The following is a 27,665-nucleotide window of genomic DNA, read 5'->3' on the forward strand; positions in this document are numbered from 1 at the left end:
AGCTCTGTTACCTAGAATAGTAGAAGAGTACCCTGTAACAAATGACTACAGGAGTACTTACTTCTGCCTGCATTAGGATAAAAGCTTTTTTCCTGGTGAACATTGGAGGACAACATAAATCAAAATGCCCTGTGCAGCCGTGGTTCTGTCCATTAGAGGGCTGCACTTTCCAGATACACTTGCTAGTACATTTCAGCACATAGCTTTGTAATTCCTGTGAAATAGCCACATCCTCTAGCTCTTTCCTGTCAGTAAGTGTAAGGATATGATGTAGGTTAATGTATGCTACTCTCCTGTTTCCTTTGCATCTGGCCAGAAACTAGAAGCAGCTATTGGCTTGATATTGCTGAGGAGATGAGTGTGGTTAGCCTTGAATGTCTGGATCTTTTGCAATTGTGAATAGCAATAACAGGCCAGGCCATGAGGAAAACAAATACTAAGTAAACTCTGGAATATCTATTGAAACTTTGTTGCTTGCAGCAGTATTCTGATGGCACTCTCATCTTCTGTTATCTCATTGCTATCTGCTTCTTTTGTGATACTGCAATTCAGAGTGATTGTTTCAAATTCCTTGACAGCAACAAACTTTTCCCTTGAAATAATCTTCCTGTGCTGCTCTAGTTCGGCATGTTTATCTGCTGAAAACATCCTACTTGTTATCTGCCACTAACCACTGTCTTTCCATTATGAAAACCTTCATAGTATCATGGTATTCTTAATTTTAATATTTATTTATCAACCCATTCTCCTCCTTCCTTTTTCCCCTCTTATTCACTTTTATAGGAAACAGTAACATTAAATTACGGAGGCCAAATTTAGGTTGCTAGGAAAGAGACTGAAATCCAGGACCTCTATGGTGGCATTCTCAGAAATGCTTCCAGTTCTACACGCAGGGCCAGGTAGGCAGGCAGAGCTTCAGAGTCTCAATGTGTGGATGAGACGTAGGAAAGAGGGGTTTAGATTTATTAAGAACTGAGGACACATTTGGAAGAGGAGGAGCCTATACAGGAAGGATGGGCTCCACCTAAACCAGGGTGGAACCAGACTGCTGGCACTAAACATTAAAAAGGCCATAGAGCAGTTTTTAAACTAAGAGATGGGGGGAAACCGATTCCTGCGGAGATGCACATAAATCGGATGGAGACTTCTCTTAGAGGAGAATCCGCTGATAGAGATTCTCAAAGCTGTAGTCAGAAAGAGAGGAGGGGAGAGGACAAACCATGGGCCAGAGCAGACAAACAACCGCATATAAATTAATCCAATGCATCAGGGAAGGGCAGACAAATAAACAGTGGCAAATTTTTAGAGTGCTTCTACACAAATGCTAGGAGTCTGATTAATGAGATTGGTGAACTAGAGTACCTTGTATTAAAGGAGGAGATTGACGTAATAGGCATCACTGAAACCTGGTGGAATGAGGAAAATCTGTGGGACACAATCATACCGGGATATAAAATATATCGGAGGAATAGAGCAGGCCGGGTGGGTGGCGGAGTGGCACTGTATGTGAAAGATAACGTAGAATCAATTGAAATAAAAATATAAATGAATCAACATGTTCAATAGAATCGCTATGGATAGTAATTCCATGCTCCAATAATAAGAAATTAGCAGTAGGGATATATTATCGACCACCTGACCAGGACAGCGATACTGACATTGAAATGCTGAAGGAGATTAGAGAGGCTACCAAGATAAAGAACTCTATAATAATGGGGGATTTTAATTATCCCCACACTGACTGGATACATGTCACCTCAGGAAGAGAAGCAGAGATAAAATTTCTCAATGGCTTAAATGACTGATTCTTGGAGCAGCTGGTACAGGAACCCACAAGAGGAGAGGCAATTCTCGATTTAGTCCTGAGTGGAGCACAGGATCAGGTCCAGGATATAACCGTTACAGGACTGTTTGGGAATAGCGACCATAATATAACAACATTTAATATTCCTGTGGTGGGAAGAACACCTCAGCAGTCCAGCACCCTGGCATTTAATTTCAAAAAGGGGAATTACACAAAAATGAGGAGGTTAGTTAAACAGAAATTAAAAGGCACAGTGACTAGAGCCAAATCCCTGCAAACTGCATGGAAACTTTTTAAAGACACCATAATAGAGGCCCAACTTAAATGTATATCCCAAATTAAAAAACATAGCAAGAGACCTAAAAGAGAGTCACCGTGGCTTAACCACCATATAAAAGAAGCAGTGAGGGATGAAAAGGCATCTTTTAAGAAGTGAAAGTCCAATCCTAGTGCAATAAATAGGAAGGAACATAAACACTGTCAAATCAAGTGTAAAAATGTAATAAGAAAAGCCAAAAAAGATTTTGAGGAACAGCTAGCCAAAAACTCAAAAAGAAATAAAATGTTTTTAAGTACATTAGAAGCAGGAAGCCTGCTAAAAAAAAAAACTTGTGGGTCCCCTAGATGATTGAGAGATAAAAGGAGCAATCAAGGACGATAAAGCCATTGCGGAGAAACTAAATGATTTCTTTGCTTCAGTCTTCACGGCTGAGGATGTTGGGGAGATTCCTGAATCTGCACCGTCCTTTGTGGGTGATGAATCTGAGGAACTGTCCCGGATTGTAGTGTCAATAGAGGAGGTTTTGGAACAAATAGATAAACTTAATGTCAACAAATCTCTGGGACCGGATGACATTCATCCAAGAGTTCTAAAAGAACTCAAATGGAAAATTGCTGAACTATTATCTGTGGTTTTAACCTATCCTTTAATCAGCTTCCGTACCTAATGACTGGAAGGTAGCTAACATGACACCAATATTTAAAAAGGGCTCTAGAGGCAATCCTGGCAATTACAGACCAGTAAGTCTAACTTCAGTACCGGGCAAATTAGCTGAAACAATAGTAAAGAATAAAATTGTGAGGCACGTAGAAGAACATAATTTGTTGGACAAAAGTCAACATGGTTTCTGTAAAGGGAAATCATGTCTTACTAATCTATTAGTTCAAACTAGTGTGGCTAATGTAGTCATTCGAACTTGCAAATGAAGCCTGGGATTTAAATATCCCGGGCTTTATTTGCATGTTCCCGGACGCCGCCATTTTTAAATCCCCAGTAATTCAAACTACCTGCCCGCGGCTACACGTGGCACGTGCTAGGTAGTTCAAATTAAAGTTCCTAATTCAAACTACCGTTACTCCTCATTGCAGGAGGTGCCTGGGAACATGCAAATAAAGTCCGGGATATTTAAATCCCAGCCTTCATTTGCAAGTTCGAATGACTACATTAGCCACCCTAGTTTAAATTAGGGTGGCTAGTGTAGACATACCCTTAGAGTTCTTTGAAGGGGTTAACAAACATGCAGACAAGGGGGATCCAGTAGATATAGTATACTTAGATTTTCAGAAAGCCTTTGACAAGGTCCCGCACCAAAGGCTCTTGTTGTAAATTACATTGCCATGGGATAAGAGGGAAGGTCCTTTCATGGATTAAGAACTGGTTAATAGACTGGAAACAAAGGGTAGGAATAAATGGTAAATTTTCAGATTGGAGAGGGGTAACTAGTGGTACCAAGGGTCAGTCCTGGGACCAATTCTGTTCAACTTATTCATAAATGATCTGGAGAAAGGGGTAAGCAGTGAGGTGGTAAAGTTTGCGGATGATACCAAACTGTTTAGGATAGTCAAGACAGAAGCAGACTGTGAGGGACTCCAAAAAAATCTCACCAAACTGAGTGACTGGGCAACAAAATGGCAAATGAAATTTAATGTGGATAAGTGTATAGTAATGCACATTGGGAAAAATAAGCCCATCTATACGTACAGTATGATGTGGGCTAATTTGGCTATGACAAATCAGGAAAGAGGTCTTGGAGTTATCGTGGATAGTTCCCTGAAAACTTCCACGCAGTGTGCAGCGGCGGTCAAAAAGGCAAAGAGGATGCTAGGAATTATTAAGAAAGGGATAGAAAATAAGACACAGAATATCTTACTGCCCCTGTATAAAACTGTGGTACACCCATATCTTGAATACTGTGTACAGATGTGGTCTCCTCACCTCAAAAAAGATATTTTGGCCTTGGAAAGGATTCAGAAAAGGGCAACTAAAATGATTAGGGGTTTGGAACGGGTCCCATATGAAGAGACTGGGACTTTTCAGTTTAGAGAAGAGGAGACTGAGAGGGGATATGATAGAGGTATATAAAATCATGAGTGATGTGGAGAGGGCTGATAAAGAAAAGTTATTTATTAGTTCCCATAATAGAAGAACTAGAGGACACCAAATGAAGTTAATGGGTAGCAGGTTTAAAACTAATAAAAGAAAGTACTTCTTCACACCGCGTGTAGTCAACCTGTGGAACTCCTTGCCAAAGGAGTCTGTGAAGGCTAGGACTATAACAGAGTTTAAAGAGAAGCTAGATAATTTCATGGAGGTTAGGTCCATAAAAGGCTATTAGCCAGGGGATAGAAATGGTGTCCCTGGCCTCTGTTTGTCAGAGGCTGGAGAAGGATGGCAGGAGACAAATCGCTTGATCATTGTCTTTGGTCCACCCTTTCTGGGGCACCTGGTGTTGGCCACTATCAGCAGACTGGCTACTGGGCTAGATGGACCTTTTGTCTGACACAGTACAGCCATTCTTATGTTCTTATGTAAATCAGTGTTGTAATCAAGTTGATCCCAGGATATTAGAGATACAAGGTAGATGAGGAAATATCTTTTATTGGCCCAACTTCTGAAGTGTGAGAGAAGCTTTTTGCTTACAGAGCTCTTTTCCAGGCCTGGGAAAGATACCCAGTGTCATAGCTAAATACAAGAGGGAACAGATTGTTTAGCATAAGTAGTTAACACATTTTAAGGGACCATTGCAGGTGAAGTGGCCTATTAACACCCCTCCCGTCAATGGGGTGTCAAAGGAGAAGAGAGCAGGGGAAGTAACTGGGGAGAGAAGGGGTTATGTTCAGGCAATCATTACACTCTCACACAGGAAAAATGGTAAGACAAAAACATATCACCTGTGGGTGAACAGTTTTTACAAAGCAATCACAACCTGCACACCACCACTTTGAAACAACGAGCTCTTTAAAGTGCTACATAGTCCTGTTTTTTGTTTCAGCTACACCAGCCTAACACAGCTACATTTCTATCACTTCCCAAAGAATGTGAGCTTAAGTTCGTAACTGTGCTAGATGCTTAAAAAAAAATCATGTACTGAGTAGAGACACTGCTCTTTTAAGCCATAAATCCAACCTGTAACCCAATAACAATCCACACATCCCGGCTGCCTTCTTCACCCTTTCCTTCACCCATTTTTTAATGGAGGCCACTTCACCTTGAGTGGCCCCTTGAAATATGTTAAATGATTATGTTAAACCTGGGGGAGGGGGTGTCCACAGGCTAGATTCAGCCCACTGGCTAGATTCAGCCCACCGAGCTGGCTGATCCAGCCCATGGCACACTGCCGCTCCCCCAGCCCCAATCAAGACCTGGGGACAGGGGAGCACTTGAAGTCTTCCGCTCCTGCCAGGTGCTGGTGGCACCAGAGGGAATCACTAGCTGTTCAAAACAGCTGGCAGTTCCCTGTAGGCACCGCTAGCCCTTCGTAGGGTGAGATCAGGGGGCTAGAGACTTTGCATGCTCCCATACTCCCGGGTTAATCAAACCCTAGGGATAGGGGAGCGTGTGAAGTCTTTGTCCCCCACCCCCACCCTGCAGGGGGTGCATGGCACTTAGAGAGAGCTGGCAGTTCACTCTAGGCACTGTGCACTCCTTGCAGGGTGGGGTTGGGTGGGCAAAGACTTCACGCACTCCCCCACCCCAAGGCCCTGATTTGCATGGGGGCGGAGGGGACTGCATGAAGTCTCCTTCCAACGTCAGGGGTGTGGGGCGCCTAGAGGGAGGTGCCAGCTGTTCAAAATAGCTGGCAGCTCTCTCTAGCCACCGGGGGTGGGGGGGAGAAGGAGGCAAAGACTTCACATGCTTCCCTGCCCCCAGGCTAATGAGGATCTATAGGCAGGGGAGCACGGGAAGTCTCCTGACCCCACTCCTTTTGCCCAAGGTGCTGCCCCTTTTGGGGTGGCCCAGGACCACTTCAGAAATTTGTTAAGTTGCCCCACTTCAAAAATTATTGCCCACCCCATGCTAAACTATCTGTTCCACCTTATTTAGCTGTGACACTCTGAATATGTTTCCCAGACCTGAAAAAGCTCCACTTAAGCTCGAACTCTTGTCTCTTTCTTACAGTAGAAGTTGGTCCAATAAGAGTTATTACCTCTCCTTGTCTCACTTTCTCAGGTCAGCCTGGGTAGAAGAGAGTTGATTTTAGGTATCCCACAGGTGCTTAATTGATTAAATGGATCTAAAACTATTACCGAAAACAAACCTGAGAGTTTAATGCAGCAGAAGTGTCTCTGGGATATTTTCTTTTGTTTTTCTGGAATATTATTGCAAGAAGTGAGTAACAAAACATTGTTAAAGTGTGAGTCGCACCACGTCTTAACTCTCATGCTAGCTAGAGAGGCAATGTGCTGTAGTGCATGGGGTCTCGTAAAAGGTTTCTTATTCCTGGCTCAGCAATTGAACTGCTCTATAACCTTAAACATGTCACTTCTATTTCTTTTCCCACCCTTGTGGGTCTCTTTTTAGACATTGTCTATTAGGAGTTTTGTACAGAATCTAGCATTAGGGTGCCCTCAAGGTATCTAGAGGTTTCAGCTGACAATATAATTTTTCCTCTTGATGACTTTTTCGGACTCCTTCTCCCAATCTTTACATAGCTTTTTCTGCATACCTTCACAAGCTTTATTGCAGATTATTTATAACCCAGTATTTAATTTAAAGACCTAGTTAAATTAAGGACACTTTGTCTCTTGCTCTGTCACAAATAAACTGAGAGCACCAAAAGGCTGAATGAAATTTATCATCTCTGTGTTTAGGCTGGGAAGCCAAGTCCAGAGGTAGCTAAAGCTTCCTCTGTTTCTTTTCGCATCTCCAATTTATTGCACATACATTATTCATTGTTTGGGGGATGGCTAGCTTTACTCTATGTGACAGTCATTTTTCATCTTGACATATTAAGGTGTTAACTGTTACCCAACCATGCACTAACCAGGTGATAATAGGCCCCATTTTGTCCTAGGCTGGGATATTCAATAGGAAGATATTTTATTATAGCTGTGAGGTTCATATTCACTGCCTTGGCCCATCCCAGCATAGATAACTGAATTATGTTTGGTTCCAACAGCTAGAGACAAGTGTCAGCATTCCATGTTGGAATACTAACATTGAGAGATAGGCAACACTGGTCAGCATTTTGATACAGACTTTCATCCCATAGATAATCCATGGTTAGTTATTGGTATTTGTATCAGCTTTAGGCTTCATGCAGAAGCAGCCAGACTGGTGTAGTTGCATTGGTGTAAATCTGAATGAAATCTAAAACAATTATAGGCCCAATGTGTGTCAGCTGACAGAATTTTAACCAAAAGTCTACATGCAATCAACAGTGTCATTTTATGAAAGCATAAATTAGAAAACCTAGGTGTCATTGTTGATTGCATGTAGACCTTGTATTGGTTAAAAGCCTGTCAGTTGACACACACTTTGTGTCTAATGACTCCTGCAAGGTTAACAGCTTCTTTTGTCATATCTTTAACTTCCCCACTTGGTGTACTATTTGAACAAAATGAGATACAACAAATAATGATGATGAACTGATTGACGAGAGGCTTTTTGTTATGCTGGATTTCCCTTAAGAATTAATTCCCCACCCTTCCCTTACCATCTGTACTTAGAACAGCTGTTGCTTATTCCTCAATAGCATGCAGATTACCAATGCATTTAGCCTGAGGCTGCTTACATCTCATGTCCATTCTTGCATCTAATTTCCTAAGTTCTTTAGACTGTATTGCAAACTCTCCTTCCTCTATAGGCTTGCAGATGGACCAAACAATGTAGTGAGCACAGAGCAGAATAAATAGTGCATAAAAGTGGTATTGGAATCTTTGGTTTAAAAAAAAAAAAAAAAAAAAAGTATTCACAACCCCAATTATTATTTCACATGAACATTTATACAATAAATATTATTTATAAGAATGTTTGTTAAAAAGTGAAAATGATTATTTCCTGTCTAAGTACATGTTTACTTGAAGATTCCTACCAGACATTCATAGATTTAAAGGCCAGAAGGAACAATTATGATCGTCATGTCAGACTTCTTTCCTAACACAGGCCAAGTATTCAATTAGCAATCTTGAAATCACTTTGCTTTCTAGTCTGTTTTTTTTTTTTTTTAACAAAGTTTCATCCTTCACTTAGGAAATAGTACTGTTAGTGAACAGGAGAAATGAAGGAGATTGGTGGCAAACAATGAAATGCTTTCACAATATATTTGCAGAACAATTATGAATGCTGAACAAATCTAAAAAGTTGGTCAGACTCCACTGCTCCGGACACTTCTACCCTGCTTAACATTAATACTCCTACTGACTTCCAGGGAACTCCTCCTCAGTTTAAAGTTAAGCACATGTGTGTTTGGAAGTTAAAGACCTCGGTTTGCAAATAATTCACTAACAGGAAAAAAAAAACTACCAGGCAAGTCATTCCACTCTAGTAATGAGTCAGTATAAACAAGGAAGAAGCCAAAAATGTACAAGTTGCAATTTGTAGAATTTCAAACATTAAATGATAATATGTTGTTAGTTTGGAATTTTCACATTTGAATTCTTATTTAAAACCCCCCTAAAAGGCTTCATAAGTTCTTTCTAAACTAAGGAAAGAATTTAAATTTGTTAACATCTCAATTAATCATTATTTAATAAAACATGTCTGCTACAGTTCTACATGAGAGTGTCTATAATTTAAAGTTTTACTGAATCCCTGAAAAAGTAGATATGTATATATTAAATAAGGTAAAAAAAAATCAGCTGAATACTATTAGACATTTAATATATTTTAGTACTAAATATAAAAATTGCAGGATATAAGCATAGTTTGCATTACGTGAACATGTGCAGGGTCCTATGTTTGTCGATGCCTAATCATGCATTTGAGTTAGCTACTCAAACATCAAGTATATCGAAATATTAAGACTAAAGGAGAAAGGTGGATGGCTCCTATTAAAGAGTCATTCACTAAAAATTCATCATTACAAGCATCTAACAATGCATTTTAATTGGACAAATACGACCTAAGCTACAACATTTAAATCCATGCCCTAACTTCCGTCCCTCCTCCTGCTTTAAAAAAAACCTCAATTTTTTTTAAGACCTGAACCAAGAGGTTGGGTTGCTTCACTTCAGAGGTAAGAACAAATGATTAAATACAGTACTGGTTTGGATGCAGACTGCTCTCCTCTTTTTCCCTCCTGTATCTTTGGAATAGTTTTTGCCTCTTTCTTTTTTATTTCAATGGCCAATATTTCAAGTGAATTGAACAACTTAAGCTTCAGTTTTTCAATTGTCTTTAAGGACATAAGAATGGTCTGACCCAACATGACCAATGATCTATCCAGCCCAGTAACCTGTTTTCCTTTAACACAGGCCAGTGCCATGGGCATCAGAGAAAGTGAACAGAACAGAGCAGTTGATCAAGTCATCTACCTCTTGTTATCCAATCCCAGCTTCTAGCAGTGAACGGGTTAGGGGCACCAACAGCATGAGGTTGCATCTGACCATTTTGACTAAGCCATAACCAATAGGATTGATCTATCTTCCATGAACTTATGTAATTATTTTATTTACCCATAATTTTTAATGGCAAAAACATTTAAAATGCCTGTAATTGCAGCAGAAGGAGAAACTTTCAGAAAGTATGTTTTTATGATATTTTTATGACTCCATGACAACCTTGGGCCTACTTGTGTATTGTTACTAATGATAACATATTTCCTGAATATTCCATAGGAAATATAAACATGAGCACAGCAAGAGTCACAATTTACTGCATTCAGAAAACTGAATATTTCTCAGTATGTTGTTTGGCTGTGGTGGTTTTTGTTTTTAAAGAGGAAGCATATATTTCTTATAACTGAAGCATATATTTCTTATAACTGATTTGGTGTTTTCCTGTCAGTATGCGTTCTGTTAAGTCCAGCATTAATACCTTTTATGCATAGTCTAAAGTTAAGTGCACAGGTGATTAAGAAGATAGTATTTACCTACTGTTACTACATAGTGGCACATGATATGCCACAGTTATGTCCTAGTTCCGTCTCTTTTGGTAGAGGAGACTTTATTAATGTAGTTACAATAAGACATTAGCATATTTCATTATATATTACTTATTAAGGATTAGCTTAATATTCAAAGAACCTGGCTAAAGATTAGGGCGTGCTGGCTGGAAAACCCTCATCCTCTGAGTATGCTAAAAAATCAACCAAATTTCTAAATGGTTATCTTTTTGGCACTTCCATTGTGTATGTACTTCAAGTGAAAGCTTTATGACAAGGACAGTCCATAATTACTATGCCACAATTCCATAAGAGGAGAAGTCACATTTTCCCCAATAATCTGAAATACATTATATCCTACTTTGAGCATAAGTTCAGGTACCACAGTTGGCTAACAATAGGTAAAATACTATCTTTAATGGCAACCACTGGAATTGTAAGGAAGAGGAGTGTGGTTGTCGAGTCAGCTTAGCTATAAGTTCAGGTACCACAGTTGGCTAACAATAGGTAAAATACTATCTTTAATGGCAACCACTGGAATTGTAAGGAAGAGGAGTGTGGTTGTCGAGTCAGCTTAGCTATAAAAGTTTGCTATGAACTGTTCTCAGAGTCACTGTAGAGATGTACAATCAAGGAACCTATCACTACATTAAAGTTGCCAGCTGCACCTGATAATGGTTTTATAGCTCTGTATATGAGGAACAAGATGTAACTTAGGAAGAAATGATTTAGACTAAGTTATTCATACCCAGCTTTGCCAAAGAAGGCAATAAGAATTTTCCCATAAACTTGAGGGTCACCCCCAAATTCACATAAAAGAGCAGGTGACTGCTGCTTTCATTTTCACTACAGGCACACCTGTTGACATTACCAGTCCCAAAATGTAATGACTGATCTAGATCTAAGTGGCGTTCTCCTCAGATCGTGATAGAGCATTTCATATTGGGTTGCATAGGCTCTACTGCTGTAGTAAAAATGAGCCATCAGGGGACACACTAGATTTTGTGGACCACATTTGGTTGCTGGACATACTTTTGACCACTCTTAAAATAAAATGATCTAGACAAAATGGAATTCAAGTTAAAAAGACTCTGTGCTATTTTATTTGGAGATACAGATATGATCACATGTCCATTTTGATTGTTTGCATTTGAAAGGTTCTTCTATGGCCAACGGAGGCTTGAACATGCACAGCACTGTGAAAAGGAAACTGGATGGGGAGAAAGATTATGTCTTTGATAAGAGACTAAGGTACAGCGTGCGTCAAAATGAAAGTAACTGTCGGTTCAGGGACATTGTGGTCCGGAAGGAAGATGGTTTCACGCACATTCTGCTTTCCAGCCAGACATCAGATAACAATGCACTGACTCCAGAGGTAAGCATGAAGCCATCAAAGCAAAAGACAACAGACCATTTTAATCACTAGGAATGTGGTTAACTCCAAAATTAAGGCTACTCTTAATCTGAATTTTTGAGGGATAGGGTTCCCTACTGAATACCTTTTTAAAGTTTATAGAAATCAAATATTCTACTTTTCCATGCTTGGAATTTTATCCAGATAGCTCTAACTAATCATATGCAATGGAAATTATTTTTTTTAAATAATCACACACACTTCCTCAAATAAAAAATGAAGGAAAGAAAAGATGAGATCACTAATCCCTGCCTGCAGTTAAAGTAGTAGTTGTTCAAATGTTAAAATTACCAGCCCTAGTGGAAATCTGGCATCTCACACAATATGTTTGGTAGTACTGCAAGGGTTTATAAACATATGCAGCTCAAATCACAAGTCTTGGGATCCGAATTCAAAATATTAAGTCATCTTAATCCTCTACATCTTATATTTAATTGTTCATTTGACATTTGTATGTATTACATTCTTTGCAAACCAAGGCCTCAACCCTGCACCCAAACACACAGGGACATAAAGTGGCTCTCTGTAAACAATGCTGTTGATTTCCATTGAGCCAGTAATTTTACAGCTAGGATTTAGGATTATTTTCTATTGTTTACCAAGATTTCTATTATTTAATTAAGAAACATCATTTTGAAATTAATTCCCAATTAGACACAGATAAAACCCTTACCAAGCTCAATAGGCTTTACATTTTACCCTTTTCCCCACAAATGGTTATGCTCCAATGTGGAATGTTCTCTGTCTTTTATACTGGGAAAACTTGAAACACAACGAATAGTCTAGCAGCACCTTAAAGACTAACAAAACGTGTAGATGGTATCATGAGCTTTCGTGGGCACAGCCCACTTCTTCAGATGACCTAAACAGCTGTTCTGATCTCCGGTAACAGTTTCATGCCAGAGTTGGTCAGCTTTTGTAGACTCAAGTCAGAGTAAAGGTCAGCTCTGACATGAAGCTGTTACCAGAGATCAGAACAGCTGTTTAGGTCATCTGAAGAAGTGGGTTGTGCCCACGAAAGCTCATGATACCATCAACACGTTTTGTTAGTCTTTAAGGTGCTGCTAGACTATTCGTTGTTTTTCTAGTTACAGACTAACTTGGCTATCCCGCCGAAACTTTTATACTATGGACATTAACACAAGTTAACACTATTGGTACCATATATTAATGTAATAAAAATTACATTGAATTCATGATTCCAATAGAATCCATCACAGCAATATGAGGCAAACACTTTATGTTTAAGTATGAGCCTGCTGTCCTATTGCTAAATGATTGCTGATTGAGGCAAACTAGAGATTTGCCATGTTAACTCTGAACAGACAGCTTTGCGTTGATGGGATCTCATCCCCATATCACCAAAAAGAGTTCACGTTCATTGAGCCATGTGGCTGGAGCCCAAAGATTTCTAGATAAGCCAAATCTGACTTACTCCTTTGCATTTTTCCACTAACCTAGCAGCTCACCTCTACTAAAGAACCATGCAAACAAATATATTGTGCACTTTCTCTCAGATCTGCAGCACTCATATTCCCAGTGCCAAGATGATATCATTACTGAAACTAGTGCACAAACAAGGAAATAAATAGCCTCTATCTTTCTAAAACTACAGGGCTTGGATGGTCAAGGCTTAGTAATGGGCATGGTGCTTTTCACTCTAGCTTGCCTATTTAAAACCCACCATTTCAGTAGAGACCAAAGGCCATGCAGGATGGAGCAAATCTCTGATCCCTAGCATGGGGTTTCTTTTAGGCAGGCATGAGACAAATTGGCACAGTAATGTGAAGAAATCTGCAATATTCAATGGGTGAACATGAACAAGGGCAGAGTTTTGGGGGCAAGGGGAGTAGCATCCGTGTACTCTGGGATGTGACTTGCTTTTCATCTTATTCCCTGCCTGGACTATCAGGGAGTGAAGGGAAAGTACTTGCATTCCGTGCATGCCTCTCACACCTAGCTGGTGAACTCTCACCCGCCAGGTGTGAGTGGCATGCACAGCATGCCAGTACTTTCCCCTCTCTCCCTGATAGTCCGGGGAACAGGATGAAAAGCAAGCTGCGTCCTGGAGCACACAGCTGCTCCCCTCCCTCAACCCTCCTGAAACCTGCCCTTAACACAGAACTTCAGGCCACAAGGCTGACTGTTTGACACCTTTTACCAGCACTAACCACACACCCACAGAAAAATTATGTTTTGTTAAAAGTTATGTTCATTTCAGACTATTAAAAACATAGGAAATGTTTGCTTAAATCTGCTCAGAGAAGGTCTAGCTGACATGAACAATGGATGTGACATGGATGATATGACAACACTGGAGCTCCTGTGGAGGAAGTATACAAGGCAGCAAGGCCTGTGCAGGACCAAACATCATCTAGATCAGTGTTTCTAAAAGTGTGCCACAAAATCACTTTGAGAAACACGTTAACTGGTTTGTTTATTTACTGGGCTGGGCCACCACTTTCCGTGGCTCGTGGCTCCCCTTGGCTGCAAAGGATTAAATGGAGCCAGTGGAACACACGAGGCTCTGTGGCCGCAGCGCCAGTAAATAAACAAACTGGGGAGGCCAGTTAATGTGTTTCTCAAAGTGATTTCGTGGCACACTTTCAGAAACATTAGTTTAGATCATCCCTGACAGATGTCTATCCAACCTACTCTTAAATTATGTCTAAATGTCTAAAATGTCTAAATGTTTAAAAACTTAAAGATTACATTATAGTGTTTTCTGAAAGCGTTAAAGCAGAACCAAGTAAATATTTGCCTGACAAAATATGTTAACTTAAACTATGGCATGCAATATGTTATTACTACTAGGCTTTTTGATATCAAGAGTAAAGGGAGTTAAGCAAAGTCATAATGGACCATCATAATTCAATGCTAGGAACTACATCACAAGTGTAGTTTATATCGTTGACTTTAGCATCAAACATGCCTATATTCCTTTCTTTTAGTATTTCAGTTACTGAAACTGGCTCAGTGCCATTGTGTTTTTTAAAAAAAGATTCAGATTACTGGCAGAATTATTTCCTTTATCTTCCAAAAGATGATGTTAATTTTTGAAAAATTAACATCAAGAAACAGTGTTTTTTTTCTTTTGCTTTGGTACTTACTTCATTTTTAAAGAGCGTTATGCAGATTTTCAACAAATTCCACCACTGGGTTATTTAACTTCACAGGTCACTTGCTCATTTTCAAGATGTGACTCCAACTCATTTGAAAATCTATTGCCTAAATATATAGAAAATGTGTTACTATTTTTCTAAACTCAACAGCTTTGGGTAATCCAAAGCCTGTTTCAAAACCAGGAATATGTTTTTAAATCCATGGTTTTTATTCTTCCTAGTTAGAATAGCAACACTTTGAGGGATTAATAATTTACTGAGTTAAAAAGCAAAAGAATAGATGAGAAAATATATTCTATACTGCTAGTGGCTTTGGTAAAGACTGTCCAATATACTCCAAATGCATTTTGAATTAGAAACTGAAAGTGTAGGTACACATACGACATGTCAACATTCATTCTTTTATCTATGAAAAAAAATCAGTCCGTGTAGTTATATGAATATATGACATTATTCGTTTACTTGCACTCTTCTTCTCATGAAATGTGTAAGGTACAAGTTGACAGCTATCTATATTATTCTCCTTCTAGTAGACAGTTTGATTCTTAGGGCAGAATTTGATTGAAGCCTGCCGTATCATTCCAGTAGGATGTTTTTATCCCCGTATGATTTATCAAATATCTTTGTTCTGGAAAGGACTCAATGTGGTTACTGGGTGCTGAAGTAATAATAAGTAATAAAAATAAATATATAATTAATGAGGCCATCAAAAGTAATCACTGCAGAATAGTTATAAAAATTAAAAGGATTTAGAATGTTGTGCTCATTATAACATTTTTAGAAAATGTTTCTCTCAAAAAAAAATCAGTAAATGGACTGTTACATTTTCAAATAAATAAATGAGATTTAATTCTATAAATCAATAGAAGTGCCAGGTTTAAAAGAAGTCATTCGTTAGTGAGTTCATGGGTAAATTCCCCTATTAGTGAGTCTTCTTGAATATAAGCAAAGTTTAGAGAGAAGTCTTTAAAAACCAATTTGCAAGAAAGCAGGAAGGAGGGGGAACAATCCAACCAAGCTCTTAGCTAGGAGTCTAATATTTTGGGGCAACTTAAGTACATTTTAAACCTATAGTTTTTAAAAAGGAAATTTTGCCAGACAAACCTCAATGCTAATTTTGTAGGCCTATTAAAAAAAGCCATGTGGAGAAAGCAGTTTTAATAGACTTGGATTTTAGCAAAGCAATAAATGCAAGACTGAGCCATACTTGGGCCAAATTGTCATTTGGCTGATTTACACCAGCTGAGGATCTGGTCTTGCAAATCTTTAAATCATTAATTCAAAGAGGGCGAGGGTGGGAATAACCTCTTCTCAAATTAAAAGTGGTTGAAGGGCCATAAAAAAAAGTTAATGATAAACAGCAGTGTTCTGAATTGGGGGAAGAGATCTACTGAGCCACTGCAGGAATCAGTGCTGGATCAAGGACTGGATGAGAAAATAACCTACATTTTAATGAATTTCACAAAATATTATATTAAGTGGTGGGAAGATGAAAATACCGGAGAGGTCAATGCCAGAGAAATAATACATGGGACCTTACAGAGAGGGTCTGGAAACAGATAGAAAGTAATAGATTATATTATACTGAGTTCAGTGGAGAGTTCTGCCTAAAAAAAAGATGGCCGAGACTGGACCAAAATCATATTCATTTTGGAGTATTGCTATCAAATACTAAGTTGTGTAGCCTGCAAAACAGACTTTGTGTTTGTCCTATATACTTATCAATAACTGTGCTACATCTATTTGTGTATGTTTAAACATATGTAGGAAAACAATTTAGGACACAGACATACTATGAAAAGTGAGGAAAACTATGATGCCAACAGAGACTTAGAAAAGACTGGTAACGAAATGCAAGTTAAAACAAGTTGTGCATCATGGAATAGTAGAAATGCCAATAGAATTCTAGGCTGCAGAGGCATATCACAGAACTGGGGAATTCTGGTAATCCTCATGTACTCTGTTCAGCTTCTGAGCACATCTTTACTAAAGTATTGGCAAATTTAGAGAGGAGCAACTAAAATTATCAGGAGACTAGAAGGATTGACCTATAAATAAGATTTCTGGAGGGTTCCTCCTAATTTGGATGTTTATATTAATATAAATTATGTCCCCACTTGTAGGAGTGAAAATAAGTTTTTTATATTTTTAATTTTTTTCCCTGAAAGTCATAAACGTGGCCTCCTCTGATTCAGCTTGATCCCAGTGATCAGTTCCCACGAGCTTACTGTTAAACATGTCCTTCGGCTTCCTCTACAAACAGTCTTCAGCTCTGAAAAATTAAAGAGAAAGTTGGGAATGGGGGCAGAGGAGTGTTTTATGCATTTAATAAAACTTTTTTTTTTCAAATTGCTTCTGTGTGCTTTTAGAAACGGAGGTTTTGCATTATATATCAAAACATAAATATTTGTTTTAAAGACCACAAAGAGATGGAAGGCAGACCAGTTAAGAGTCTCTGTGTACAAAGATTTAAAAAGGGTAAAAAATAGGGTGACACCCTGGAGAGATCTGCTGGAGATCACCAAATAAGGAAGAGAAGGAGGATAAGGCTTTTCTAGAACAAATAAGAGAAATTTCAAAAAAACCACAGGACCTGGTAGTAATGGGGAGTAGAGGGACTTAAACTATCAAGACATCTGTTCAAAAAGTAATTTGGCAAAATTCTTGGAATGTATAAGGCACGACTTTTTGTTCCCAAAAATGGAGGAAATGCCCTAAGATGGCAGTCTCCCTGGTTATGTCTACACTTGCACCCTAGTTCGAACTAGGGATGCAAATGCAGGCATTCGAAATAGTCAATGAAGCGGGGATTTATGGCACTCGGAGTAACACGCTGGCGAGATCATGCTAATGAAGTGCGGGATATTTAAATCCCCGCTTCATTGACTATTTCGAATGCCTGCATTTGCATCCCTAGTTCGAACTAGGGTGCAAGTATAAACATAGTCAGAATCAAGTCTAAGGGTAACGGGGTAGAATTGGAAGCGAATCTAAAGGTTGAAGGCATTTGGGGCGAAGGTCAGCATGAAGTAATGCTTTCACAGTTTTAATGGAAGGAATGAATGAGAGCAGCAGAATAAGGATAATGAACTTCAAACTTGTCGAACTGATGGGTAAGGTCTCATGGGAAGGAAATCTAAGGAAAAAAGGAGTTCAGGAGAGCCATCAGTTTCTCAAGTAAACAATATTAAAAGCACAACTGCAAACTATGCTGAGATGAAGGAAAGACAGGTAAGAGGCCAATTTGGTTCTCTCAGGAGCTCTTTAATGACCTTAAAAATGAAAAAAATCCTAAAAAAAGTAAAAATGCTGGCAAAATGCTTAGGAAGAATATAAAAGGATAACATGCTCATATATAGGACTGCACTACAGTCTACACTACAGGACAAAGTTGAATTAAGTAGCTTAACTCGACTTTTGGCGCTGTCCATACTGCAGGAAGTTGAAGGAAGAATACTCTTCCTTCGACTTCCCTTATGCCTAGTGAAAGCAGGGTTACCGACTGGCATTGACTGGAGTGCCCCTCTCACTTTGAATTAGCTGTCTTCCCTAGACAGCCAATTTGAACCCTGGAAGATTGACAGCAGCAGCTTCACTCTTCCTCTGCAGTGGAGACATACTCATAGGGAACAAAATAAGAGATTAACACATAAAATAAGGTTCACATAGCATAAAACACACATTAGGAGAAAGAGAAGCTTAGGAAAATATAGATTCTCTGCTTATCCGAGATAAAGAGCTAATAACTGATGACATTGAAAAAGTAAAGGTGTTTAATGCCTATTTTGCATCAGTCTTCACCAGAAAGGTTACATGGTAACCACATACTCAACGCATGGGAAGAATACAAGCCAAAATATGGAAAGATTAGGTTAAAATACGTCAGTAAGTCAGATATGCTCAGTTCAACATAGCCAGATGAAATTTATTTTAGGGTACTTAAGGAACTAGCTGAAGCAATCTCAGAACTATTAGCAATTATCTTTGAACTCCTGGAGCACAGGTGAGGTCCCATAAGCCCAGAGAATGGCAAATATAGTATCTTTACAAGAGGAACCTAAGACCCTGGAGACTTATAGAACAGCCAGTCTAATTTCAACACCTGGAAAGATAGTGGAATAAATTATTAATCAATTGGCAAGCACCTTGAGAATAAAAGACTTATAAAAACAGCCAGCATGGATTTGTCAGGAAATCATGCTAAACCAACCTAATTTCTTTCTTTGACAGAGTTAGTAGCTTAGTAGACAAGGAGAAGCAACAAATGTGTTATACCTGGATTTTAATAAGGCTTTTCACACAGTCTCACATGACATTCTCATAATAAAACTGGGGAAAAGAGGTCTAAATGAAGTTACTATAAGGCAGCTGTACAAATGGCTAAAACACTTTACTCAGAAAGTAGTTGTAGTTCACTGTTAAATTCTCAAGAGCATCTAGTGGGGTCATCCAGAGGTCATTACTCTGGTACTATTCAATACTTTCATTAATTATTTGACTAATGGAGTGAAAAAAGTGTACTTATGAAATTTACAATGACACCTATCTGGGAGGGGCTGCAAGGAGTTTGAAGGACAGGATTAGAATTCAAAATTATTTTGACAAACTAGAATATTGATCTGAATTCAACAAGAGCAAAGTACTTCACTTAGGAAAAAAAGATCTATAAAACTATAAAATGGGAAATAATTGGATAGGCAGTAGTACAGTTGGAAAGGATCTGGGGGTTATATTGGATCACAGGTTGAATGGGTCAACAAAGTAATGCAGCTGCACAAAAGGCTAATATTCTGCAATGTAGAAACAGGTGAGTCATATGTAAGGCATGGGATGTAACTATCCTGTTCTGCTCAGCACTAGAGTCTTTAGCAGAAGTGGTGTCCCCCATTCTGGAGGACAAGATGCAGATGCAGACCAAGATGTAGACAAACTGGGGAGAGTCCAAAGTAGAGCAACAAAAATGCTGAAAGATCTAGAACACCCGACTTAAGAGGAGAGGTTTAAAAAAAAAAAAACCATGCGTATATGTAGATTTGACAAAAGATGACTGAGGAGGGACCTGATAACAGTCTGCAGACGTTAAGGGCTGCTGTGAAGCCAACTGTGAACACTTGTTCGCTGAAGGTCAGATAGGAAGTAACAGGCTTACTCTACAGCAACGGTGATTTAGGGGAAAAATTAACTATAAGGGTAGTTAAGCTTTCCAGGGAGATTTCAGAACCTCCAGTGGTGGGGATTCTGCAAACAGTTTGTACAAGCCTGTCAGGGCCAGACTAGGTGTACTTGGTCCTGCCACAGTACAAGGGCTGGACTTGATTTCTCAAAGTCCCTTCAACAAGCCCTTCATTTCTGTGATTCTATCCATTTAAGTCTAAATCTAGAAATATTTCTTATGGGGGAGGGGAAATGAAGCAATCCAGATATACATGTCTGGGCTAAGAGCAAAGCAAATATTTGAAGGATAACATCAAGAAAGAGAAAAATTGTAAACATATGGGGATAGAAACATTACATTTGAATATCAGGGAGAACTAACTGACAAGAGAGTTATATCCTATTATCATATCTGAAGTAAAACTCCTCATTATGATTATCAGGAAATTTTGCTTCTAATTTGGCCACAAAAGATGTCAAGTAATTTATAGAATCTGCAAAGGAAACATTGGAAATCTCAATGTCGGGGACACATAAAACATTAGAAAATAGACTAAAGAGAACAGTCCTATAATAGCAAGGAGTTAGACCTGTCAATCCAATAGGGGTTGAACTTGCACAGTTGTATATCTTCTGAAATAAATGTTCATCTTTGACCAGGTCTAAAATCACATGCACAAACATTGAGTACATTGTTCTCCCTTCACAACTACAATAAAATTTTCATATGCTATTCTCCCCAGCTGCATTTTTGCATGTGTGTATTAGTACTCTGAAAAGGACTGAGGCTGTGCCTCCATGATGTAAGCATGAATTGCACTCACAAAATTGGTTCTACCATTTCTGTACATGAATTTTAGCTACACAGCTAAGAATTTCTACCTGACTTGCACCCACACTCAAGACTGTAAGCATCTGAATATGCACCTACAAAAGGGAGGTTTCACCTTCTGAAAACCTACCCTGCCATTTCTCACATCCAACTTTTATACACACTAGAATTCAGATCTTTGTATTTGCACATGCAAATCAGATAATGCCACACGACATGATTTGCACAAATGCAATTTGTTCCCATAAATCATTGAATGTGAGTGCACAAAGAGCCCAGAAAAAGACTTATGCACAAAATTGCACTTGCATTTAGTGAGGTTTTTTTTAAAAAAAAAAAAGATATGGAATACAGGCAGTCCCCGGGTTACGTACAAGATAGGGACTGTAGGTTTGTTCTTAAGTTGAATCTGTATGTAAGTCGGAACTGGCGTCCAGATTCAGCCGCTGCTGAAACTGACCGCCAGTTCTGACTTAGATACAGATTCAACTTAAGAACCCCAAGCGTCCCCAATTCAGCTGCTGCTGAAACTGACCTGCAGCAGCTGAATCAGGACGCCTGGGATAGAGCAGCTGGGGTGCTGCCTGGTTGGTCCAGTAATGCCCAGAGCAGCGCTGCGGGACCAACCGGCAGCGCCCCAGCTGCTCTGCCCCAGGGTCCACAACAAAAGCCTTGTCTGCTGGGGGGGGCACACTAGCTGCGCCTGCCCGCCCCCCCCAGCAGACCAGGGACACGGGGAGCAAAGCCGCAGCGGCAGCGGGACCCCGCCACCGCTGCAGGCTTTGCTCCCGGTGTCCCTGGTCTGCTGGGGACCGTCTCCAGCAGACCAGAGATACCGGGAGCAAAGCTGCAGCCGCGGCACGGTCCCGCGCCTCTGAGGCTTTGCCAAAGCAAAGCCTCAGAAGTGCGGGAACCCGCCGCTGCTGCGGCTTTGCTCCCGGTGCCCCTGGTCTGCTAGAGACGGTCCCCAGCAGACCAGGGGCAACGGGAGCAGCTTTTCTCACCCCGGAGGTCGAGGTGGTGGGACCGCTGCCTGCGAGCTCCGGGGCGAGAAAGCCCCGTTCGTAAGTGCGGATCCGACATAAGTCGGGGACTGCCTGTAGTACATATCTTTACAACACTTCAGAGATGTAAAGCACTTTGCAAATATTAAGTAGCAAAAAGTAGTAGTTGCCACCTCAACATTTTATTTCTCTACATGTGTTACTCATCAGATCAATTTTACTGTCTTCAAACATTTACCTGTACATCCAAATCTTTCAGTATGCATGAGAGCAGAATTCAGCCCATCATGCTTAGGGTCTTCAATTGGAAAGGAACTTAAATATGTACAAAAGTTTAAGCATGTAAGTAGCTGTGCTGAATGAAATCACAGTCCCACTGAAATCAATAGCAAAATTTTCATTGATTTAAATAGGCAGGATTTCACACACAGAAGTCAATACAAGTAATAATCAACAGGGCTATTCACATGCTTAAAGTTACATATGTGCTTACACATCTGGCTCAATCAGGGCCATAGTGTAGACTACCTGCAGAAATTCATTAAATACTATTCCCCTTTTAGAAATGATTAGGAAAGATGTTTTTGCAAGAATAATAGCCTCTAATTTCAACACAGGTATGTCAAGGTCAAAGATTTGTGACTACTGTTTATGAATAATTTGATCTCATAGTAAATCAAGCAGTACATTAGTCATCTTTCTAGTGGCTTTTATTACAATAGCATTGGTAGACTTTAAAAGTGTCACTGACCATAGTGCTATAAACAATGAATTATCCATAAATCTGCATTTCAAGTTTTATTGTTCCACCTGATTGAGTCAGACTGCACTAGCTGAACTGATGGAAGAACTAAAGGCCAGGGTTTATATATTTCACTCAAACACAGAGCTTACCATGCTACTGCTGTGGTAACCTCTTTAACACTACAATGATGTACATCATGTTTTTAAAAAACAAAGGTCATAAAAGCAAAATAAAAGCTATTTGAAATCTACTAAATATCAAAAGAATGACACAATTTATGTAAGCAGAATCTCCCGTCAGTTAAGCAAACACCTTCTTGTCAAAAATGGATCTGAATTACTGCATGTCTGTAAAACACTTCAAAGATATAAGGACTTTGTAAACACTAACTCTTGTAATACAAAGTACTTAAGTTCCAATGTCCAAAATATACATCTCTAACAACAAATATGGTTTTGTAAAGCAAGAGAGAAATTATCTTGCAAAGGCATGCATGTCGAATTGTTTACTTTTCTTTATCCACAGATCATGAAGGAAGTTCGGAGAGCATTGTGCAATGCATCAGCTGATGACAGTAAACTCTTACTTCTCAGCGCAGTGGGAAGTGTATTCTGTAGTGGCCTAGATTACTCATATTTAATTGGCAGGTTATCCAATGACAGAAGAAAAGAGAGCACTAGGATTGCAGAAGCTATAAGGTGACCCAAGCTTACATATGATCTCTAAATTATGAAATACAGTGTATGATTTCAAAGATATGTCAGGTCCAAGAGTGTTGTATATTTAAGTGTTGATTGTATGCTAATTAGTCTTTCACATACACAACAAGAAAAAGGAATGGGTTTCCTGTAGCAATTCCTTATGAGACAAAACTCTTGTTTCTTGTAATACCTCAGTATATCTAATATTTTTAAAAATATTCTTCCTCCAGAATGTAACTTTGTTTTTTTTAAATTAGCTGTGGCTTCATGTTTTAACATTGTTCCTCGAAGCCAGACGTTTTACTTGTTTCGGTTTTCATCATTTTAATGAGTTTCATTACAAATAGGGATCTATGATTTAGTCATGTTATATTAATATAGCAAGCTTCTAATGTAGTTCAGATCTTTATTAGAAAAGTTCCTGATATTTTTCTTACTTTAAAATCACAATTTATATGTAAATGAAGTTCTGTTTCCATAACTAAAATATGGTCTTGCTTAACATATCAGATTATTTTAATAGAAATCCAGGCTTTATGAAGTGCTCTCTATAAATCAGTCTACATTATAAACCATCAAATGTTCCTATTATCCACAATGATATAAATATGTGGCCAGATCTTTTTAGCTGGTGTATATCAGTGTTACTCCATTCAAGTCCATAGAACTACATCTTATCACACCAGCTGAGGACCTAGCTTAGACTTTTTATTTCCCACAAATATGCATTCCTCTTTTGAGAGCTTTTCAATTTTCAGTTGTTATGAGGCAGTCCAACTAAAGGGAATGGTTTGCTATAGATCTGGACTTCAGCTATATTAGGAAAACTTGTTTAGGTTCAGTAGTTTCATGATCTGAATTAACAGAATTATCTAACAGAAGCGAAGTCATTTAAATTACCTCAGTTTGTTGGTTGTCAATGTTTTGGCTACTGCTAGGACTATTGAAAGTTTCAGGGCAACTATTCTTATAATCGTTAGGCTCCCAGCAGTCACTTCTTTTGGGCCATGTCTACACTAACGTGGAAGGTCAAATTAAGATATGCAACTCCATTTATGTAATTAACATAACTGGAGTCTATATGCCTTGTTTCGAGTTTCCCCATTGTCCCCACAGCGGGAAGCCGATAGGAACAAATGTTCCCATCAGCTTCTCTTACTCCTCACAGAAACAGGAGTACCAGATTCTGACAGGGCTGCCCTCCGAGTTTGATTTAGTGAGTCTTAACTAGATTCACTAAATTGAACTCTGGAAGATCAATCACAGCAGCGTTGATCTTCCGTTTACTAAAGACATGGCTTTGGACAGAGATCTGCATCTCACTCCATCCTGGCTCAAAAGCTACACAGTGCCCTGCCCACACTGATCTCCCCAGCAAGCCAGACTGCCAAAAAGGCCAGAGTTGGTGCTTTGGTTTCTCCCATCTACCATCTGTGTATTGCCATTAGCTATAAGTTATCGCACAGCTCATTCTAAGTAGGAACATGTATTCATAAGATAAAAGCTTTACAGGGAACATGTTAACAATAAAAGAACCTACATGCAGGCTAAAAAGCTTAACAGAGTTCCTCCCAACTCCAACCTTGAGCTCTCATCAGTCCTTCAAAACCTACAACTTGGTTTTCCCTGTGGTAAAGTTCATAACTGTCTCAGATGCAAAAGCAGAATCTCAACTGCAGTACAGTTGTTTCTTTATATAGGTTGTGCCTGTGATCTGCAGTCTCTTGGAGCAGAAAAACATTAGACAATTACTCATTCCTAAAGTCATAGCTTCAAAAGTCTAGATTTTGGCATAACTGGAAGTGTGGAGTTTGCATTAACCTCTCCCTCTCATTTCCTGGGGAATACCTCACACTTCATGTCCCAAAGTCCATTCTTGTCTTGCACTTTTTTAGTGAAGTTCTTTGAACTCCCAGGCCTCACATCATATCTGTCTCCTGGAGAGGTTACAAACAATCCCAGCTCACTAGATTTTGTAAAATTTGGATTGAAATAAAATGGACTGCAAAGAGACTTCACCTTAATTCAGTAAGGTCTCCCAAGAACTCACAGGAAATTGCCATATCTGTCACAACTATCGCAGTAGAATTTGGCTACTTCTATCAGGGTACGTCTACACTACAACGTTAATTCGAACTAACTTAGTTCGAATTAGTTAATTCGAACTAAGCTAATTCGAACTAACGGATCCAAACTAAAAAACTAGTTCGAATTAGCGTTTTGCTAATTCGAACTAGCATGTCCACATTAAGTGGACCCTGAACCGGGGTTAAGGATGGCCGGAAGCAGTGCCGGCAGGGCATCAGAGGAGGACTTAGAGCGTGGAGCTGCTGTCTCAGGCTAGCCGAGGGCTGTGCTTAAAGGGTCCCGACCCCCACCCTGAACAGACAGTTCTCAGGGGTGCCCCGCTTGCAAAGCAGTCCTGTCTTGGAGTGCCCGGACTACCCACACTGGGCACATCACAGCACTCGGCTGCCATCTGGGGAGAGGGGGCAATTGGGGGGCTGCAGGAGAGCTTCCACCCCCAGAAGCCCACAGAGCCAGCCCAGTCCTCCCCATCGGGGGCTCGTGCCCCATTCCTCCCTCACTTCCTTCCACTTACTCTTCCCTAGCCCCTCTTCTTGATGTACAAAATAAAGATAACGTGTCTTCCAAAATGGAATCTGTCTTTATTGAACAAAACTGGGGGTGACTGGGAAAAGGAGATGGGAGAGGGGAAGAGAGAGGCTGGGAGAGGGGAGGGCAACTAAAATGATCAGAGGTTGGGAACAGGTCCAATATGAAGAGAGGCTAAACAGACTGGGACTTTTCAGCTTAGAAAAGAGGAGATGGAGAGAGGACAGGATAGAGATCTTTAAAAGCAGGAGTTGGGTGGAGAGGGTGCATACAGAAAAGTTCTTCATTAGTTCCCATAAAGAAGGACTAGAGGACACCAAAGGAAAGGAATGGGTAGCAGGCTTCAAACTAGTAACAGAAAGTTGTTCTTCACAAAGCAAAGAGTTAACCTGTGGAACTCTTTGCTGCAGGAGGCTGTGAAGGCTAGAACTAGAACAGAGTTTAAAGAGAAGTGAGATCAAGTCATGGAGGCTGGGTCCATGGAGTGGTATTAGCCAGGGGGTAGGAGTAGTGTCCCTGCCCAAGGTTTGTGGAAGGCTGGAGAGGGATGGCACGAGATAAATGGCTTGGTCACTGTCTTCGGTCCATCCCCTCCAGGGTCCCTAGGGTTGGCCGCTGTCTGCAGACAGGCTACTGGACTAGATGGACCTTTGGTCTGACCGAGGACGGCCATTGTAAGCTCAGGGCTCAGGGTCGGGAGTCTCAGTGGACCCCCTTGATTCTCTTGCACACCTGCTCCTGGGTGGCCAGGCTGGCAGCTCTCCTGCCCTAGCCGGCCACTTTCCTGTGCCTAGTGCGGAGATCGTGGACGAGGTCCACAATGTCCGCATTAGCCAAGGCGGGTGACCACCTGTTGCGGTCCCAGGCAAGCTCCCGGGAGCCGCCAGCCTGGTCCCGGGAAGAGGGGGAGGGCTGGGGGGCATCGGGTGGGTGGCTAGAAGCGTGTCAGGTGCAGGGTGTGCACCGTAGCCAGCCCATGCCCCTTTAAGGGGTCCGGGGCCGGGAGGGGGGCAGACGAGTTTCCCTGGTGTTGGCCAGAGTGGCCACCAGGGAAACCTGGGGAGGGCTAGCCTCCCACTAGTTCAAATTAAGGGGCTACACACCCCTTAATTCGAACTAGCTAGTTCGAACTAGGCTTAATCCTCGAGGAATGAGGATTACCTAGTTCAAACTAAGCACTCCGTTAGTTCGAATTAAATTCGAACTAACGGAGCGCTAGTGTAGCGCCTATGAAAGTTAGTTCGAACTAACGTCCATTAGTTCGAACTAACTTTGTAGTGTAGACATACCCTCAGATATTTCAAAACTCCAAATAGAGAAAAATGAACTTCTTGTAAATTTAGTTATATAATAATGTGACTTACATTTTCCAAAGTGTCTTGTGACTCTGAAAACTCCTGAAAGGAGCCAGTGTTCCCTCTAAACTGCAGGGCAGCACAGATTCACAAGTGATTAATCAGCCCCACTCAGTCAGATGCTCAGGGCTCCTTACAAGGAGCTGAAAAACTGGGCGGGGCTAATTAATAACCTGTGAAGCTGTGCTGCCGCACAGTTTAGAGGGAACACTGCTGATTGATCCTGTATGAGGGATTTTGACAGACCAGGGTAGGTAATTTCTGGCTCCTCTGCTGCGAGTCCCACCCCCTACCCTGCCCTCCCACCTGAATTCCTGGCTCCTCCTCCCCACACAGCCCAACTGAGCTGCATACTGGCTGCTGCTGTCCCCCTACTACAGCCCAGCTTACTCACATGTTGCTCGCAACCTCTCCCCGCCCCAACAGCACATTGGGATTCTGATCGTGGACACAGATGTTGCTGGATCAAAGAGTTCCAGTTTGCCGAGGTGCAACCTGAACTGGAAGGGACCTCGAGAGGTCATCAGTTCCAGTCCCCTGCCCTCACGGCAGGGCCACGCACCATCTAGATCATCCCTGATAGATGTCTATCCA

General features: G+C 40.4%; 1 protein-coding gene across 1 annotated transcript in view; it reads left to right on the forward strand.

Annotated features, from left to right (window-relative positions):
* The window catches only part of CDYL2 (chromodomain Y like 2), a 107,126-nt gene that overhangs the window by 66,514 nt on the left and 12,947 nt on the right, over positions 1–27,665 (forward strand). The window contains exons 3-4 of the mRNA XM_075940014.2: positions 11,286–11,503; positions 22,925–23,097. Of these exons, the coding sequence (XP_075796129.1) occupies positions 11,286–11,503; positions 22,925–23,097 (391 nt within the window). The remainder of the gene's footprint in view (positions 1–11,285; positions 11,504–22,924; positions 23,098–27,665) is intronic.

This window comes from Pelodiscus sinensis, chromosome 12, assembly GCF_052426305.1.
Source record: "Pelodiscus sinensis isolate ZL-2025 chromosome 12, ASM5242630v1, whole genome shotgun sequence".
Lineage (NCBI taxonomy): Eukaryota > Metazoa > Chordata > Testudines > Trionychidae > Pelodiscus > Pelodiscus sinensis.